This window comes from Epinephelus lanceolatus, chromosome 1 (genome assembly GCF_041903045.1).
Source record: "Epinephelus lanceolatus isolate andai-2023 chromosome 1, ASM4190304v1, whole genome shotgun sequence".
NCBI lineage: Eukaryota > Metazoa > Chordata > Actinopteri > Perciformes > Serranidae > Epinephelus > Epinephelus lanceolatus.
This window is the reverse complement of record NC_135734.1, coordinates 22,276,585-22,296,782: the sequence shown is the minus strand read 5'-3', so window position 1 is coordinate 22,296,782 and position 20,198 is coordinate 22,276,585. Positions and strand designations below refer to the sequence as shown.

General features: G+C 41.0%; 1 protein-coding gene and 5 non-coding genes across 6 annotated transcripts in view; 4 read left to right on the top strand and 2 right to left on the bottom strand.

Moving 5' to 3' along the window:
• LOC117257030 (store-operated calcium entry regulator STIMATE-like) overlaps positions 1-20,198 on the bottom strand; it is a 30,419-nt gene that overhangs the window by 9,516 nt on the left and 705 nt on the right. Inside the window, exons 2-8 of the mRNA XM_033626861.2 lie at positions 18,085-18,133; positions 17,886-17,981; positions 17,540-17,661; positions 15,400-15,512; positions 11,480-11,557; positions 11,101-11,244; positions 6,859-6,966 (exon numbers count right to left, since the gene is read on the bottom strand). Coding sequence (XP_033482752.1) covers positions 6,859-6,966; positions 11,101-11,244; positions 11,480-11,557; positions 15,400-15,512; positions 17,540-17,661; positions 17,886-17,981; positions 18,085-18,133 — 710 coding nt within the window. The remainder of the gene's footprint in view (positions 1-6,858; positions 6,967-11,100; positions 11,245-11,479; positions 11,558-15,399; positions 15,513-17,539; positions 17,662-17,885; positions 17,982-18,084; positions 18,134-20,198) is intronic.
• On the top strand, positions 1,795-1,866 carry trnae-cuc (transfer RNA glutamic acid (anticodon CUC)). The gene has a single exon. It is a non-coding gene; the product is annotated as a tRNA-Glu (tRNA).
• Positions 7,512-7,584, bottom strand: trnar-acg (transfer RNA arginine (anticodon ACG)). The gene has a single exon. It is a non-coding gene; the product is annotated as a tRNA-Arg (tRNA).
• On the top strand, positions 8,788-8,859 carry trnae-cuc (transfer RNA glutamic acid (anticodon CUC)). The gene has a single exon. It is a non-coding gene; the product is annotated as a tRNA-Glu (tRNA).
• On the top strand, positions 9,399-9,470 carry trnae-cuc (transfer RNA glutamic acid (anticodon CUC)). Its single transcript has one exon. It is a non-coding gene; the product is annotated as a tRNA-Glu (tRNA).
• On the top strand, positions 9,937-10,008 carry trnae-cuc (transfer RNA glutamic acid (anticodon CUC)). Its single transcript has one exon. It is a non-coding gene; the product is annotated as a tRNA-Glu (tRNA).

Below are 20,198 nucleotides of genomic sequence, written 5' to 3'. Positions count from 1 at the left end.
GGAGTCTATCCCAGCTGACATTGGGCGAGAGGCGGGGTACACCCTGGACAGGTCGCCAGACTATCACAGGGCTGACACACAGAGACAGACAACCATTCACACTCACATTCACATCTACGGGCAATTTTAGAGTCACCAATTAACCTGCATGTCTTTGGACTGTGGGAGGAAGCTGGAGTACCCACAGAAAACCCACACTGACACTAAGAGACCATGCAAACTCTGCACAGAGGGGCTAACCATGAACTCTCTTGCTGTGGGTTAAATTACGGGGTTTATTTTAACCAAACCAGAGAAGGTGATTGCTGAAACAGTGCAAAGACGAACCAAGATGTTTTTGTGAGTTTTATTTTGTTTGTGTTGACTTTGAATGAAGTGTGTTCTACAGTGATAAAATAATTCTTTATTTACATGGGGTCTGGTGGGAGTCTCTTTCTGGTTAACAAAAAGGATCTTGCTCTTAAACAAAAAGGTCCCCTTTCTATTATGTTGTCAGACACCTGGAAAAACAATAATTTGAGCCTGTCAGTGGCAAAAACAAGCTCTTTCAGTGGACCTAAAGTGAGGGTGCCCAACTGCCCTGAGTAATTACATTGCAACCTATTTTGTGACTGCCAGCTGCAGTGCTCTTGCGCAATACTGGACCGATTTCAAAAGCTGTTGTCTCCATGTGGCACAAAAACATGGGGCATTGTGAAAAATACCAAGGAGTGGTTTTGGTGAATGAGTAAACATATGAAGGATGAGAAGGAGGGAAGACCAAGTAGATACCATGTGCCATACCAAATTTCACTTCATCAAAGCATAATTTGACAGATAATAAATATACACATTTCATTTCTGTGAAAGGTGCTATAGCGAATACATTTTATTAATACCATTATTTTTCATTTACTGGATTCCTGTGATGTATTTTAATGTACATCTTAAAATAAAATGAGTAACCACACTGTGAGCGATCAGAAAACCTTGGCATCATAATCTGAAGTTGAGGTGTTAACTGTGATGATGATGATGGATAAACTGACTCACTACTTTTAAAATGACAAACTGAGCGACGCAGAGAGAATCTGAAAGCCTGCATACTCATTCAAGTATCATCACAGTACCAGGATAGTCTTTGAGAGTAAAGAAGCTCATGTCCTGACCTAAGGATGACAACATTTAGAGGAATAAAAAAGGCAAGGATGCTCAATCGGACTTGTTATGTGTAGACCTGTGAGATTATTACTGTCTCACAATAAAATACATGTTAGTGCACGTGCTTATTTGTGCAAGGCTTACAGTAATAAGCATCTCTGACTGGTTATCTCTCTCAGCCTCCTCTGACAGCTTAAACTACGGTGCTACAGCCTGTACTTGGAGCCACACCAGTGACTTTCATATAGGAAACACAACAAACAAAACAAATTATATGTAATAAATGTAAAATTGGTATTTGTGTGTGTTACCAGTGTGAGGCAGGATGTAAATGTATTTTTCAAGAGCTTCTGACGGATGACCATGACGCTGAGTCTTTCCTTAGCTATATGTAAGAAGCTATGAGTACTAACTACTGGATCTAATTTTGGACATACAATCATGTCTGAGGGTCGGTTGGCTCGAGTGGCAACCGCACCTCTCCCCGAGTCTGTGGTGTGCATGAGTCTGTAGTGCGCTGCGTCTACTGTGGTGACGCACAAGTAATGCGCACAAGTCTTTTCACACACACGATCCTCACCCTGAGAAATATTACCTTGCTCGGGTGGTGCCTCCTTTTTCGGGTTCAGATCCGTATCTGCACTGACATGGGTGTCCCTGGTGGTCTAGTGGTTAGGATTCGGCGCTCTCACCGCCGCGGCCCGGGTTCGATTCCCGGTCAGGGAACACTTTTCCGAAATCACGTGAGTGCTGCAGCAATGTAGCCTAAACCCACAACATGCGTCTGCTTGGTTGGAGATGACATAACAGACCTTGCGTTCTCTGATTAGGTGACACCTGTATGGAGTTAGATTTGTGTCTTTATTACATGTAAGAAAATAAATGATATGAGAGAAAAAAAAATGTTTGAGAGAAAAAGTGTTCACACTGATAGCAAAAAAATAATATTTGAGACTGAAAAAAGTTTTGAGAGAAAGTATTTTGTCATACAATATAAAAAAATTGAGATTTAAAAAAACTCAAAAAACTTTTTTTTACTCTCAAATATTCTTTTTTTTTGCTATCAGTGTGAAAACATTTTCTCTCAAAAAAATTGTTCCTCTCAAAACATTTTTCTTCTCTCTCTCAAAACCTTAGTCTTTGCTCTTGTGTCAGGATTTTGCTTTCGCTGCGAAAATAATGTCATGGGCGGGGCCACGTTCCTATTGGCCAGTCTCAATCGAATTGACAGCTGGGTGAGGATCATCTTGGGAGTCGAATTTAACTGAATCATTCATCCACCATGGTCGATTCACCGGCATAGATGCGCTGCGCTATTTGGGAGCAGAGACTCCAATGTCTGGGTAAGATGTGACACAGATGATGAATGATCCAGTTGAATTCGACTCCCAAGACGATCCTCACCCAGCTGTCAATTCGATTGAGAGTATAAAAAAAGAGTTTTTTTTCTCGGAAACCTTTTTTTAAATCTCAAATTATTTTTTTTATATTCTATGATAAAATACTTTCTCTCAAAACTTTTTTTAGTCTCAAATATTATTTTTTGCTATCAGTGTGAAAACTTTTTCTCTCAAATATTTTTTTTCTCTCAAACATTTTTTTTTCTCTCATATCATTTATTTTCTCGCATGTAATAAAGACACAAATCTAACTCCATACACCTGTGGCCTTTTTGGGGGTGGTTTGGCTACGGCATGGGGAGTGAGATTTGTTAAGGTAAGTATGACAATGTCAAGGTAAGGCCAATCAGAGTTAGAACAGGGCATGGCATGCCTCAGTGACAATTCCCGGTCCCCCTGTTTTGATGGTTTTTTTGACTGGGTCTTTGGTAAGATGCCTGAAACAAGGCCTGTGGTTAAACAATAAGAGACTTTCACGTTTTGTTCTACAAAATAAAAAATGTCAGTAAATACCCCACTTGTGAATTATGATGCTTTCATGTGTCTTACAAGACGGTTGCTAACAAGCGACTCAAGGAGACTACACGATGCCATGCTAAGCATGGCTTTACAGCCCCATTATAATAAGTCATGCGACTTGCGATTGCATTTCAGCTTCAAAAATCCTAAATCTTGTTAATTTGTGGAGATTATCTTCCTGAGCAAAACATGTCAGTATCATACATGTTTGTTTGCCACAGATCTTATTTCTTGCAATCATACAAAAAAATCCCATTGGCTTTTTGTAGTGATTGGCACTACTTCTGCATCATTGGACCCATAGAGCTAGCGTACTAGACCCTTGCATCGTCCATGCCAGCTACTTCTGCCTTAGCACTCCACTAACTTGTATGGGGATAAAATTATTTAATCTTGTGGCTCTTCTAGACTCTCCAAAACTTATCGGACCAAATGGATTAAATCCTGATAGTGGAAAAAGTCATTTCACAGGGGTTGCGACGCTCAAAAAAATGGATTCACTGTTTTACAGACGTCTCTTTCAGAATATAAGTCTACAGGGAAAAGTATTTTTGGGGCCCAATGGCTTCACATGACGGACTCAGGAGATGTAACTCCACTATTTGGCCACTATGAAATTTGTCTTCAAAACCTGGCATAATTCCTTAGGGCCTGGAGGGATCCGGGACCAGGTTCACTACCAGGTTGGCCCACACATAAACATCATCCCTGCAGCACTCTAAAACACTCTAGTAGAAATTAATCAGCTGTCAAGATAGATTACTGAAACTATAAAGCAAACTCTAGTGGAAATGAATCAGCTATCAAGATAGTGTATCACATCCTTTATTGGAAAAGCATTTAGAATGATAATTTACCTCCATCACTTGTCTTTATAATCGTCTAGTAGTTTCACTTTGCAAAATACTAAAAGCCCTCTTTGTCTTGGCTTAGCTGAGAGTTACAGTAACTGCTGCGAGATGCTGTACTTTCCTCCTTTAAAATGCACAGTCATTTATTCCTTGCCAACATGCCAAAAACATCAGAATGAAACCACTGCCATCACCAGCACCATACCTTTCACAGTCACAGTGTCACTCTCAATTTAGGACCAGCAGTCACACCAATCATGCACACTTGACCACATGCATCCAGCACACGCCAGTACATGCAGGTATACTGTATATATACACTAGCATGCACACACACACACACACACACACACACACACACCCTTTCTTTCAACTGTCTGGTCCACAGTCACTTAACAGTTTAGAGGTCTATGCATGTCACATTCTTAACATCAGAGCCTGCTGAATGCTGCTTCGTGCCTGAACATCTGGCGCTCTGGAGAAAACAGTCAAAAGAACACTAAATCAAAAACAAAAAAACAAAAACACCTGCTGGTAATTTCACTCAGGCACATTATTGTAACAAAAAGAAAATCACACCAACACAAAAGGAAAGGTGAAAGCTGTGATAAATGGGAAATTGTGCAAGAAATGGTTCCCATATCTACTCTCCCCGTTGGAGTTAAGGAATAAAGAACACTTTTGGAACAAGCATAGTCACCTTTTTGGCCTGAAAATAACACTCAAAACTATATATTAAAAAAAAACCCAAGACAACTTAAAATGAGACAAGAGACATTCAAAGACAAAGAACACACAGTCAGAGCACATCAGGAAAACAGTCAAACAAACCGAGACTGCAGTCTTGTGTCTACAGACAGATGGACAGCACATGCTGAGCTGATATCAGAGGGATGTTGTAGTGTGGTACTTGCAGTCCTACAGGTCTAACAGTTGAGAGGACTCTGTCAAGAGATAATGGAAGGTTGCTGCAAGCATTAATGTGCTCCCTTTGACATGAGTAACGTTACGTACAAGATATGCAGTAGTTAAGTGTGTAACTGTGCTGGAAAGTGTTGAAGAGTTGCATCAATACAGTGATTCAAACTCTATGACATAATTCTTCCCTAAATTAGGTGTGTCCAAATGTAAACACCCTGCACACACTGTATACACATACACACACCATAGAAATAGAATGAGTAGAATGGACATTCCCATTCAAGCCAACTTAAGAGGGTGGTTATAATGGCGGCCATATTTGTGTGTGCCATTGCCACTACAACCATTGAAGCCAGCTAACTTACGTATAAACAGACCTACTTGCGCGAACTCTGTACAGTGAGGATTTGCACTGACGACCAAATGAGCAGTGGATTAGTAAAGTTGCGCTTTCAAACAGGTGAGATGTTACTTTTAAAATATGAAAATATGATATTAACTGCTACTTCCTTGTGTCTTTTGTTGCCGTTAATCGCATGTTTGTTGAAACATGATGTAACCTTGCCGTAGTGAGAGGATAGAGAGCATGAGAGGGACAGCGGAGATTAACACTGTGCAGATCGGCATATTTTCATATCTAACTCTGAATTAAGGGTTTATTTTGACTAATCCAGAGTTGGTGAAACAGTGGAAAGACTAATGTTAACCAAGATAGCTTTGGTGAGTTTTACAGGGTTCCCACACATTTTCAAGGTAACAATGTCTGAACCTTTCCATGACTTTCAAGGACCAATTCTAAAATTTACACTGACAGAACTGTAGGTTGACTGTACTCCACGTGAATTGTGTTATAATCATTGTATTTAGTCAACAACGTCGACGCAATTCAGAGCCACGTTACTCACAGCAATCACCCTCATGCTGCATTACATAGAAGGTTATCTACCAAAGATTAAAATAACAATCAATTCCATTAAACTCAACAGCGGTCCATGATTCTTCCAAAACTTTCAGGGGTTGGGACCATGACTTTCCCAGGTTTTCCATGACTGTGTAAACCCTGGTTTTATTTTGCTTCTGCCAGATTAGAATAAAGCATGTTTTATGATAAATTACCAAGGCAATTAAGCTGATATGTTAGCCTTAGTTTGGTGAAAGAGAAAAACTTGGATTGTGGCACCGTATTTCTGTTTCTATGTGTGGTCACCAAAACAACTGACTGACAACAATCACCATTTTCTTTTGAACTACTCATACGACCACGGTAAACTGTTCAATGTCCACTCTATTCATTCTACTTCTATGACACAAACACGCATCACAGGTCATGGTGGTACATCTATCTGAGAAAACAAAGGACAAAGTTTACATGGAATCCACATCAGAAATGCAATCACTTTAGAGGACATCTCAGACTATCAAACGTAACAAACTCACTCAACAGTTTTGTTTGCATGATGTTTGGTTTTGTTGTGGCCGTTGAGATTTGTCCAACCAACCTGATCCTGGACCACTGTACCCATACACACACACGCACACACACACACACACACACACACACACACACAAAACACACTTAAGTCCAAACAGTATTAAACCAGTGTTAACGTTTCCCTATTATACGTACATAAAAGACTTAATGATATTGTGTTCATTCATGATGGGTTTTGTTTTCCCAAACAGTGTCTTTAAACACAACACTCACCCCAGGAGTGCCATGTCAAAATGCAACAGTGATCTGAAGTACCAGGTGATCTGCAAAAATATCTCCCAGTGTGTTCAATTAAATCCCAGGTTAGACACAGTTTATGCAGAGGTCCTTGCAGGAGTCGACAGTAAAGGGAATTCAGTCAAAGTATATGCTTCTGTTATCAGAGGGTGTCCTATGTTTGAAAAGACTGTGTCACCTCCTACGGCTGACACGGAAATCTGTAGAGGTATGGGGAATGTATATATGTGGCCCGCGAGGTGGAAAGCTACCAGAGGGAATTTGACCGTAGCAGTTTAGCCAAGCACACAGGTCAAACAGGGATCCCCATGCGAAGCTTCTTCTTCTTCACCGTCTTCAGGCCAGTGAGCCGGCGAACATCGTCTTCATCTGACTCATCCATTTCATCGTCTGCTGAGAAAAGGATCTAAAAAGCAAGATCACCAATTAAGTATCTGACCAAATGTTTCCCCTTCTGTTCCTGAGATATAACGCTGAATAATGACCAGAAAAGTGTTGTAAGCAGAACATTATGATGTTACAGTGAAGTTGACCGTTGACATTTCTGTTCATTCTCAAGCCCAAGCCAAAACAACCCTGACGACGTCATCAAGGTTATTTTCAGATGTTAGAAGGCTCCCTCCAGAGCCATTAAATATATAATGCAATTGTTCTATGGTAGAGTAAATACAATTTCTCATCTGAGTCTTGTTGCACACAGTTAGTTGATCTTTACAAGTACATTTAAGTACATTTTTATTTCTGGAGTATTTTTCTGTCTGTCCCCTGACAATTTCTTATTCTGCTGTGGAAAAATACCCACTGCATGCAGAAGCCTTTGATAACCATTGATTAATCCTCAGTAGATGAGGAAGTAAATCTAAATTTCCTGTACGTCTGTTTCCTCTGAACTGATGTACATCAGCTAACGGCATATTTCAGTCTACTGAAAGCCAGGAGAAAAAAGATTCACGAGCCAGCCAGGAGTCGAACCTAGAATCTTCTGATCCGTAGTCAGACGCGTTATCCATTGCGCCACTGGCCCGCTGTGCATGAAAAATGCTGCTGCTGAAACCAAACGTGCTTCAGTGCAGCTCAACCCATCCCCCACAGCTCAGCACATTGCTGAAAGCATGCTCTCTGAGGCCAGCTGCAGCACACATGCAGGTAGTGGAACAAACCACGAGGCTGGCTTTTGTCTGCGCTGCTTTGACTATTGAAATGTTAAAATGCACTGAAAAGCAGCTTTACATTTCCTTTTGTGAACTAAAAACTTTCCAACGTCTGGCCCACTGACAAGAACTACTATTTATTACAGAAAGAACATTGTGTTGCTCAAATCATTTTGCTCAAAGACCAGATTTCACCAATAAAGTCTAATCAGCATTTAGATTTTAGTAGTCTCTGAGAAAAACAAAAATTAAACTGATCTGATACTGAATGTGAGTTTTTTTAAGTCTACCCTGTGCTTATGTTTCCTCTGGAACAGGGAGTCGTTGCACTTGTGTGTCCGCACCCTTGGACACAAATGGAATTTGGTGATGTTTGACCAAAAAGCTGAATGTGCCCATAATAGAAGATGATAAATCCACTATATAAGGACATGAGCAAAGGTTGTAATCTGGCCTTGATTGTGGCAATCATTTACCCACTCTAAACACTTCCAAGTAAAATGATTTTGAATAAATCTGGTCAGGGACAAAGTTTACCTTCTGTCTGCTTTACACACTTCAGACCAACATACTGATGCAGGCCGATTAAATGGACACAATGATGTCACACAAAGTTAGTCACAAGCCAGCCAGGAGTCTAAACTAGTATCGTCTGATTTATAGTCAGCTGCGTTGTCCATTGCACCACCTGCCCACCCTGTTGTGCCACCCTCAGACAACACAGATCAGCAGCCAAAACCCAAACCTGCATACCTGATTCCTTCCTCTTGACTTCTGCCTGACCTTTACTTCTCATCTCTGCCTCATTATCTGACCACAGGAAGAACGATATCACATGTTGAACAGCGCATTCAACAGCAGTTAAAAGGGAAGTGAAGCATGTTTGAGTTATAAATCAACATCACTTCTATCATGGTTTGTACTTTGGCCGCTCCAAGTAGTTCAAAATTAGGTGGGCAAAGAAGAACAGTGCAACCGAAACACGACTAAGACTGGAGATAGTGTGTAGTACTGCAACCAATGTCTTCTTTGAAGGCCAGACCTCACACAGTATGCCTTCAAACCAGCAGCAAGTGTCCCTGGTGGTCTAGTGGTTAGGATTCGGCGCTCTCACCGCCGCGGCCCGGGTTCGATTCCCGGTCAGGGAACATTACCTTATGCCTGCAACATGTACACCCTTAACTTCATTACACTGAGAACTTAGCAGTCTGCCTCATGCTAGCTTTCAGGTCTTACAAAGAAACTACAAAAGAAGTCAATCCTTTAAGGATACTTGGTGCTATGTAGTGAACCGGCCCATGTTTCCACTAGTTACAACTGGAACCATTGTAATTGTGTGGCACAATGCACAATGGAACACATAGTAGCAGCAAGATGGTGGATTGCAGTGACTATCTGGACACTCTTGATCTGCTATTACAGATATTTGTTTTGATTTAAAAAAAACAACAACAACAACAACAAAAAAAAACAAGCTTGGACCAACTATTACTGAGGCCAATGCATGCTCTTTCTTGAACCAATTTATGTTTGATTGAAATTCTCCAAACAGTTTAAACACAAACTGGAAAGGGGTAATAGTACCACAGAAACACGACCACGACTAGAGACAGTGTGCAGTGCTTCAACCACTGTCTTCTTTCAAGGCCAGAGTTCACACAGTATGCCTTTCAATCACTGGCAGGTGTCCCTGGTGGTCTAGTGGTTAGGATTCGGCGCTCTCACCGCCGCGGCCCGGGTTCGATTCCCGGTCAGGGAACATATCTTTATGTCATGATTGCTGAATCAGAAACACTGTGGTAGTTCAGACCTCAAAGGCTGCATTCATATATGCAAACAGGAAACGTGATTACTGTGAGTAATCAAGGGGGAAAAACCCTGAAAATGTGCTTCTACCAGACTCTATGACTTCATGAGCTTTGGGCGTATGAATGGTTGGTTGTGTGTCTCAAGCAGGGCTCTGTGTTGGGCTCACCTGCTTTACAAGCTTATAAAGTAACTGTAAACCATGATCTAGGCAACCAACAGCTCTAAGACACACTCTTCTTCAGACTGAGGCCTGTGCAGAGTTAGTACCAACAGGGTACCAATCAGTACCTTTTCAAATGAATATTATTATAATATCATTATTTATCATATATCATATTTAGTTGATGATGTTCGTCTATCAACACATTGGCATCCACAACTCCTCACACAGTATGCCTTCAAACCAGCAGCAAGTGTCCCTGGTGGTCTAGTGGTTAGGATTTGGCGCTCTCACCGCCACGGCCCGGGTTCGATTCCCGGTCAGGGAATGTCATTTTATGTCTTCAAGTATATCCCTGCTATGTGTACACATGAAACTACAGTATATTGAGAGACTGTAAAAGTTCACATCCTGCTTTGTCTGAGCTTTCTGGTCTCAAAAGGAATCCATCACAGCTCTAGGATGTGTCCCTCTTCAGACTGAGAGTGTGCAGAATTAGTTCCAAGTGAGTTTGTCCATAAGAGGGTGCCATACTGAGACGGTTGTGTGCAGCTTCTGTGCCACTTCCCATTCTCTCTGAGCTTGTTTACACCTGATATTAACATACCTCTTGGATGATCTGATCAAAAGTGGAGAGCGCAAAGTCTTTCTCTTAACACCTTGCATTGGAATGACTCTCTACATGCATATTGAGTGACCACTTGTGATCGGCTTTCACTTCCCTGCTTTATATGCAAATAAACATGTAAATCATTTCTGTTTGCAAAGACAAAATGCAAGGTTGTTGCTAACCGGCATGAGGTCCGTCACACTACACACACACTTAAGCGCCCCCTGCTAGGACACCACTGCTACGGAAGTGTGAGCTCCGCACTGGGCAGGGACAGTTGGTGAGAGTCCGCCCACACGTACATAGTGACAGGACTAACTGTTAGCATCACATGGCTAATGTTACCAAAAGAATATTAACAGATTTAATGACAGAGTCAAGCCGTTTTGGTGTCAGTGTGAGTTTGTTGGGACTGAGAGCAGGTCTGGAGACAGTCCTTAAGCACTGAGTTGGAAGCAACAGAAAGTGGAGAGTTAGATTAGCAAGGATGTCAGCTGAAGAAGCTGTCCTTCATTGTGGCCCAGAACACGAGTGTTCACTCCTCCATATGTGGTCTGAGCGATCAACCTCAGGACACATTGAGGACACATTCATACCTGTGCTGACCACTTGTGATCCAATCACCCAGGACGCACGTTTATATCAGGTCTGAAAAAGCTCTGTCTCCTCAGGTGGTCAGCTCTGAATTTCACTGCTGGTCAACTTCAACTGTAATTGTTTGTTTTATTGATCAAAAACCGACACTGTTTATTTAGTGTTCTTTCTTATCCCTGGTGTGCCCCACAGCTGAGTTACTATGGCAGGACTTACCTCTGACTCCGAGTCATCATGGGACAGAGCTCGTCTGTAGCGCACCTTGCTGTTCCCCCGTGAGTCCTCCTCTCTCTCCTCCAGCTTTGCTTTTGTCCTGTGCTTCTTCATTAGGAAATTATCTACCACCCAGAACATGAGGGCCTAAAGGAAACACAAACAGTACAGCGTTGAATGATATTTCACCATTGGGAATTAAAAGAAAAGATTTTCATTTTGTACACCAAAACGTTTGATACATTCATGCACACACAAGAGAATGGACATGGTATGAACAAACAGGAATGACTCAGACTCTCACTAGACATGTGCAGTAGTGGTGTAGCAGAAGCTGTAAGATAAAGGTGCAGAGGAAAACACACAGTAACGGCAGACTTACGTTGATGAAGAACGGAACGATGAGCATGACGATGGCCAGTTCCAGGTTGGGATTCTCTATGGGGTTGAGGAGAGCCAGCTGCGACACACACAGACATATACAACACACACACATGCACAGACATAAGCATATACATAGAAACACAGACAGCACACTTAGCCTTAGACTAGAAAGTTTTAAGGTCTCAAAGATCAGTAAGGGCAATAATAAAGTAGGAGAACAGCTCACTGGAGCAAACACCACAAACTAGAATCTGCCAGAAACTACCAAACATCTTGAGAAAGTGTGAATGTGGTCGGCAAATGGAAAGTAATCTAAAGGAGTGTTCCCCAAACATGATGATTTGCTGAACAAATTTGTTCAGGAGATTTAAACCAGCCCTTTTAGACTGAATATTTGTAACAAACTGAGCTGGTTTATTTTAACTGACATGTTTACACTAGGCATTTGACTCTCACTGACATTATATTGTAATTACTAGAGGGACAAAATGCATCTATAAAAGTCATATAATAAAAGCATAAAGGGACAGTTCACCCCAAAATCAAAAATGCATATTTTCCTCTTTTGTGCAGTGCTAATTATCAGCATGGAGATTGTTGGAGATATCAGTCGTAGAGATGTCTGCCTTCTCTCGAATATAATGGAACTAGATGACACTCAGCTTGTGGTGCTCAAAGCGTCAGAAAGCATCGACACAGCAATGTCTCTTTCCAGAAATCATGACCCGGTTACTCAAGATAATGCACAGACCTTGTTGTGAGCAGTTTCATACAGGAACTATTTTCTGTCTACAAAACTACACCCACCAACCATATCACTGCGCGGAAGGAATCGTGAAAGCCATCTAGTTGCATTATCTGCGAGAGACCTAGCAGGCTACCTAAAATGGCAAACATTTCTGCATGCATCAAGTTAAAAATAAGAACTGTAATGCCCCATTTATAGTTATAGGTGCTGTTTCTGTAGACCATTACAAGATGCAGGTTGTAAGCCTTGAGATTCCAGAGGTTTTGGCACAACATGTCAAGTGATTAGGATTTGGTGCTCTCGCTGCCGTGGCCCAGGTTCAATTTCTGGTTAGGGAACACCCTAATATGTCTCTCCAATTATAATGTCACTCTGGATGGCAGAGTTAAGACACTTAGATGCATATGCGCAGTGGTGAAGCTATACACGTTCCTGTCTCGCACTGTTCCAATGATCTACAGCTAGAGGCAACATGCCAAGAAACACACTAATACACTAACAAAGGCAGGGGAAACACTTGCAGCATGTAAACAATGCAGGATTTACAATGTTTAAGAAATCTGCTTTGCAAAAGTTTTATTAGGGAGGAAATGCATTCAACACCTTTGTTGATAGGACTGATAAGTGATAAGTAATTGATTAACCCTCGCTTTCTGGTCCGACAAAGATGGCTCGATCACCTAACCATTCATGTGTGAAGGAAAATGTAAACATGTACCATTTCTGGAGAATCCCAATATGGACAAAACTACTACTTTTCATTAAAACTATGACACATTTTCAACTGGGATTCAAGAGAAGATGCCTCGAAAAGCTAAGCAATCATGTCTGTTGTCTAGTGCTTGGACTTTGCTGCAATCACCTACATGGCCTGAGTTTGATTCCAAGTCAAGGAGCATGCTATCTTTTCTCTCCGAGTACACTGGACTTTGATATTAGACATAACAGGATTGACATTTACTTGCACGCAAGAGTCCAGATTTCTGTGAGAAATCAAGGGATGATTTGTGGGTTTGCTCGAGAGGTTTATGCCAAATCATAGCTTTCTTGTCTCACAAAGACAGCCAGAGAATTATGACTCTCAATGAGTTTGTATTGTGATACCCAGAGGGGAAAAAGCAATATAAACAATCTGTAAAAGCTGTGAGATTAAAGCGTTTAATGCTTCATTGTGATAATGTCCTTCGACCTTCACAAAAGAAAATCCACAAACCTAGCAGACCACCAAAAATGACATTTCTGCATGAGTACTGTAGGTGCTATACAAGATTTATTATCACGTTCAAAATCATTACTGTGATATTGCATTTATAGTTATTGTACTGTTTCTGGTAGTTTCTGCAGACCACTGCTAAGGGCAGGTTGTGACGCTTCAACAAGACATTGCAGAGAACATGTCCAGTGTTTAGGATTCAGCATTGTCACCATCACTGCTCATGTTTAATTCCTGGTCAGGGAATACCTTAGTTTTTTTTTCTTAAGTACTGATTTTCTTTCAAACTAAAAAACCTATATTATGGAGAAACCATACAAAACTGTTTTTTTCCTTTTCTTTTTCTAAATTTAGGGTTGATCAAAATATAAAAAATTACCACCTCATCATTTGTGTCTGAGGAAAGATCAATTTTTATTTATTAATTAGTCCTGTAGAATCCCAATATTGACAGTGTGACTGTGAGGCACATGAAAGTAGGGCTGCAACTAACGATTATTTTCATTGTCGACTAATCTGTTGATTATTTCTTCGATTAGTCGACTAATCATTTTATCAAAAAATGTGTTGAAATGTTGAAAAATGTCAGTCTGTCTCTCCCAAACCCCAAAATGATGTCATTTAATGTCTTGTTTCGTACTCACGCCAAAGGGTTTTAGTTCACCGTCATGGAAGAGTGTGTAAAGCTGCCAATATCTGAACGTAAGAAGCTGCAATAAGAGTATTTTGGGGTACTTTTATAGTACTTTTCTATGAAAAATGACTCAAACCAATTAGTCAACTACTAAAACAGTCACCGATTATTTTAATAGTCGATTAGTCATCGATTAGTCAACTAATCGTTGCAGGCCTACATGAAAGTAAAAAGTGCCACAGCACAGCACTACGGGAACTGGGACAAAACATGCCTTTCTAGGGTCAACAGACATCCCCGGTGATCTAGTGGCTACAAATCAGCGCTGTCACTGCCACAGTCTGCGTTTGATTCCCGGTCAGAGAACATCTCTTAATCAGTCCTGAGTGTGCTGTATTGCATACAATGTAGAAATACTTATCTTACAACTAGAGTGTTTTAGTTGTCAGACCTTGTTGACTGTGGGTGCTGCCCTGTTTTCTGATCACTCTATGCAGGACTCAGTGGGCATGCTCTACAGTATTTTGTTAAAGGAGCTGTATACGACATACAAATCATTAATATAACATCAAACAACTATTTGATGTTTAAAGATATAGTGGTGTAATGGCGTCCTGAGCAGAGAATGAAGTCACGCTCCCTCTGTGTTTGTTGTAATCTGAGCTCCTCTGTTCCTTGAAGTTGTAGCAGTCCAGGCACACACGCATGTGTGCTTGAATCCCACTGGATAGCTAATTGCAGCCACTCTGCTGATATCGCCGTCCCACTGTGGCGGAATGTTGTTGCAGAAGCGTAGCACCCACCCTCTGGTACCCCTGATGTTAACACCGTAAGCTCTGCTGCCGTAATTAGCACTGTTGGCACCTTCAGCTGTTATCTGCCAGCTCAACTGGGTCCATGTTGAGAGCAGACAATAACAGCTCAGACTCCCAATCATAAGATTTGCTCTGAATGTCGCATACAGCTCATTTAACTAAATCTACCACAATACATTGCATCTTTATTTAGCTGACATAAAATCCACCAAATATCTGTAAATGGAGCAAACCCCAAGGTCAGGAGCTGACAGAGCAGCATGGTGAGTGAAAGGCTCGGCTATATGTCTATATGTGTTGTTGTGGTACGACAAATGAAGGTTTTTTTTTCCCTCGACTAATCCACCTGATCCAATATCAGGTTGATAACAGCTCTGGAGAGTTCTGCAACACTTTTAAATATTGAGAATTCACCTCGAATTGAAAAAAAAAAAAAAATTATGACATTGCTGATGACCAATGTCACCTGCTATCTTTTCAAATCAGCTCAACTCCTTTTTTTCCATACCTTCTTCCACTGGGGGATGAGGAGGACCAACATGATGAGGACTTTCTCAAACATCATGATGAGGATGTAGAGGATACACTGGCCCAACCAAGCTGTGCACTGCACTGGCTCTCCTACACACACACACACACACACACACACACACACACACACAGGAAAAAAGAGACAGATTACTGTAAAAACAAAATCTGCTTAGGTATGTGTACAGCTTATGCAGCACAGATCATTATTAGATACAGTGATACACAAACTGTTTCAGGGACAAAAGAAGGCAATGTAAGAACTGACACTGCAGCACTGCAGTACCGAGGGCAGCTGCTGCCCTCCATTGGACATTATAAGCATTTTAGGAATGTGCTGGAGCTCCCACTTCACCACTCACACACTTGAAGGCATTTCATCATGCTAACATGTCACCTTGCTTCCTCATTGTTAGTTTCACCTACGAGATGTGTGAGCGAGGACGGCAAAGAAAAGACGCAAGGACGGAGCAGCAGAAGCTATCAAATGAGAAATTCCTGGTTCTGCTGCATCAGTTACTTGTGAAATGCTGCACAGACGTTATTACCTGTCAAACTGAATGGTACGAACAATCTAAGAACAATTTAAAAAACTTACAATATCTTTCATAGGTAGATAGATAAATATGAAAACCTCTTGTAGGCCTATAAAAATCTTACATATACAAGGGACCTTTATTTATTTAGATATATAAAATGTTTAACATAATTATTTGTCGTATTACTACTATTGTTGATTTTAATCATAATTTAATATTCCTTTAGAATCTTCTAATTTATGTACAGATTAGTTAATTTGTTATGATTACTTAGGCTGTATATTTACCTGCATTATAGTTGTCTGCACAATAATACATCACATAGCTGTGTAAGACTGTATGTCGATCATACTTTAAAATTAAAAACAAATGAAAAACATGCTGCTGCCTCATGTGATGCCACAACATTTAATATTTAAATTATTCTTTATTCTAAAGTGTTAGATTTATAACGCACAAGGTGACGGCACATTATATTACACCCCACCATGTAACTGTGTTCTACCTTATTATCTGTATTAGGGTTAAATCCTGGGAGACAGGATTCCCGGGAATACACATACAAACTTTTTCCCATTTCCCCAGCAATATAATAACGGGAAAATGGGATAAAATAGTTAAGTTCTAGCCATACACCAAACAGGCTGATTTATACAAAATATATGTATCATGACAGAAATATCCAAGTCCTTAACAGCCTCCCGTGTGGATGCAATTCTCGGGGTTAGCAGGGATGCAAAACTTAGCAGTGCAATGGTATCCTCCTTTTGGCCCACCATATTCATCCACTCTACCGTCTAAATGAGGCAAACACAAAATGACATCTGCCACCAGCTCTGCATTGAAACACTTTACAAGACTGAACAGTGACTAACAGAATATGGGATTCATCTCAGCTTAATAGACTGGCTTTAAAAAAGTCAAATCATTCGCTGTAACAAATTCAATTTGTTTAAACAATGAAAAATTGTTAGATATCACCTCCATGAGGCTGTTTTGAGCAGAGGGAGCACAGACAATGGACTTGGCATTTTATATTCCTCGCAGCTTTAGGAAAATTTTAGTTGTATGCAAAATTAATGTTACGTTTGTCTTAAAATTGTTTAACATAAATGCCGTTCTTTTGCCTTAATAATTATTAATATCACCAAATGGTACACTAGAGCAGCCAAGTTGGGAACTGTAGCTAAATTATACCATAAAAACATTTAAATTTCCTGGGATTCCCGGGATAGTGTGCCTCTGAAGATGTCAAATTTTCAGGAAAAATATAAATCCCTATACACGAAACGACAATGTAAGCACTGTCAGAGTAAACTGTGTGTGTTTATACAGCACAGAACACACACACACCAAAAATCTTGTCATGAACCTCAGGGGGCTCCGCAGTCACGCCACTTGATTAAAGTGTTCCATGTAGGATACACTGGTATTTCTTCACTCTAAGCTCCTCAAGAAGCCTCCTCTCTCCTTGTCTCCTCAAGGTGCATTTAAGGGATTGGAAAATCCTCTATTATGGTGAAGGCGGTGCAATTTTCAGGTTATGGAAGGAGAGAGGAGGCGAGGAGGCATGGTCCTCACCGTATTCTCCAAAGCGCAGTGAGTCCCACTGCCTCCACTCTACAACAGCGCTGACGGCTCTCACTCCAGCATAGATCAGCAACATGCCAAGAGAAGCATCCAACAGGAAGTTAATGAGGTATCTGGGAGAGACAGAAAAGTGAATGTAATTTGAATCTGCAGTTAAAAGCTTTCCTACTGGACAACCTAGTGATTCCCAGCAAGAATTCAACAATACATGTGTACTGAAATAAATGAGTAATGAATAAGATAAGACGTTCATTTTAACAGTTTCTTGGAAATCTATTTGTAGTCAGTCAAGAATCAGGAGCTCTGAGTAGAACAGTGAAACTTAGGATTGACTCACAGTGAGCAAGGATCCTCCTCTGTGAGATCTGACAAGTAGACATTAGCAAAGTGGATAAACAGCATCCCAATGGCCTGTTTTGAGGTGTCCAGGAACCTGCAGAGAGACGGGACAGGTTGATATGCTTCCCAGGGACTCCGGCATGATTCATTTGATGCCTTTGCAGAGAAATGAGTTTAAGCTGGCTCAGCTGCCTTACCAGATCCTCCAGGGTCTCCTCTCATGTTTTGGCTCCCTGAAGCGTTTCACTGTGGAGGAGAGAGTGCACCACAAAAGATAGTGGGATTTTAATACAGATTACGCTTACAAAAAGAGAGGAACACAGAATCAATCAAACAGAATCTCTTCTTTTAATTTAACCAAGTTACAACCCTCCTGACGGCTGTCGAGGGTCCAAAGAGCACTTTGTTGGCTTTAAAGAAGGTTATATGTTTAGTTCAGCTGAAAATCTTGCTTTGTACTGACATATTCATGATTTGAAAACAAGGGTTGACGTCCCCCTTTTGTGCAGTTAAAACCATCACACAAGCAGGCTCAGAAGTGAGACTTCAAACAGTCTTTTATCAAGCCCACAGTGCACTGAATAGCAGCTATTTGAGTTCAAGTGAGACAGACTGCATGATACAGGCTAAGTCTATATGTGGATGGCTTGTTGACGCAGAACGAGAACTGAGCAATATGTTGTTGGTCACGCAGGAAGCAGAACTAGCGGTCCAGACCAGAACTTAAGACATGACCTAGTGTGACGCAGCAGCTGTGAAACCTGATACTCTTTTTTTTCAGCTCACTGCTGACAGGAAACTGAGAAATGTTTCTTTAAAAGGTGGCCAGGCAGAGAAGTGGATCAGACTCTAAATACTTAAGTGTTTATTTATTGATGTGGTACATCTTGTCTGACCAAGTTAGGAAACACAGTAGTGATAAAGTGATGAAAACCAAGCTGTCAAACTGAACAAATTAAGACAAGTTTGTGTTACAAACATAAACTCTGCAACTACTAAATATATCTGTATGTGTTTAAGAAGTGTTTCAGGCTTTTAGACAACCTCACTTTAATCCAACCCTTATGTGTAATTGATTGTGAGGGGTTTTATGTGAGTAGGCTCATCACTGAAAACAGTATAGGTCCAACACAAATAAAGCTCTTGCTCTGTTTCACAATAGTGACTTGTTTTCCTTGGCACCCTCACTACCATCTTCACACAGAGATGCTTGATAAGAGGGGAGCGTTACGACATCCCTGCGTAACTTTTCTACCAGACACACACTCTGATTGGATTGTTCAAAGCTGTGGTACCTCAGCTGGATTATCACCCTCTACTCACAATTAAAACCTCAAACTATCTCACCACTCAAAGTTTGCACTAAATACTATAGTGTTGCCAAACCATTTCCTCAAGGCTTTTTGTGTTTTCATGCGGCCAAGCTATACTGCGAGCTGTGACCTCAGTTTCTGCTCTGAGCACAAGTGCGACTTCAGACTGAGCACACCCTGTGTGCAGCTGGGTGTGATGCAGACACAGGCGGAGGCCTCAGCCTACTCCCTCTGCTCAGAGAGCTGCCTAGAGAAGAAAAAAAAGGGGTCTAAAATGCTGAACATTCCTCATTGCTGCGAGGCTGCTGGGACACAGAAAAACTGAGGCTGCTCTCATTAGGTCACAGTGCTGTCAGCCCTGTGCCAGACACTGACTGAATGGAACCCTGGCTAAAGCATGAGTGTGATTTTTCTTTGTGTGCAATGTTTCTCTGTCTATCTAAATATGAGTTCAGCTGCCTAACGTAAAGCCACCTTAGCCAGAGTTGGAAACAGATCTGTGCAGTTGATTCACTGGGAGAAATTAAACAAAAATGAGCTTCATGGATAGGTAACAGCTGTCAAACATCACCTTGTGCAATGTACTAGAACTTCCCCTCAGGGATTAATAACAGTATGTCTTCTTATTCTTTGTCTAGCATGTTTATGAAATGCACAAACCAGTTCTTACAAAACAGTCAGCAAACAGAAAGGACTCTGGCTTGTACAGTGAAGCAGCTGCAGGGTATATACTGTGTAACCATCACTTGAGGCACCTTACTTTGAAAAAGTTATTCTGCATCTACAATGGGACTCTTTTGATGTCTGCAAATCAGATTTATATGAGTGACTTGTAGCTGCGGGCGTCTATCGCTGTTTGAGTGGACTTCCAACATACACAATCAAGGAGAGTAGCAGTCTTTTCATTTGCCATTGCTCCCTTAACTTTATGATTTTGTCACAAACTCGGACTGCCACCTGCAAAACAAATCCACTATAATGAAAACCACTGCATTTTC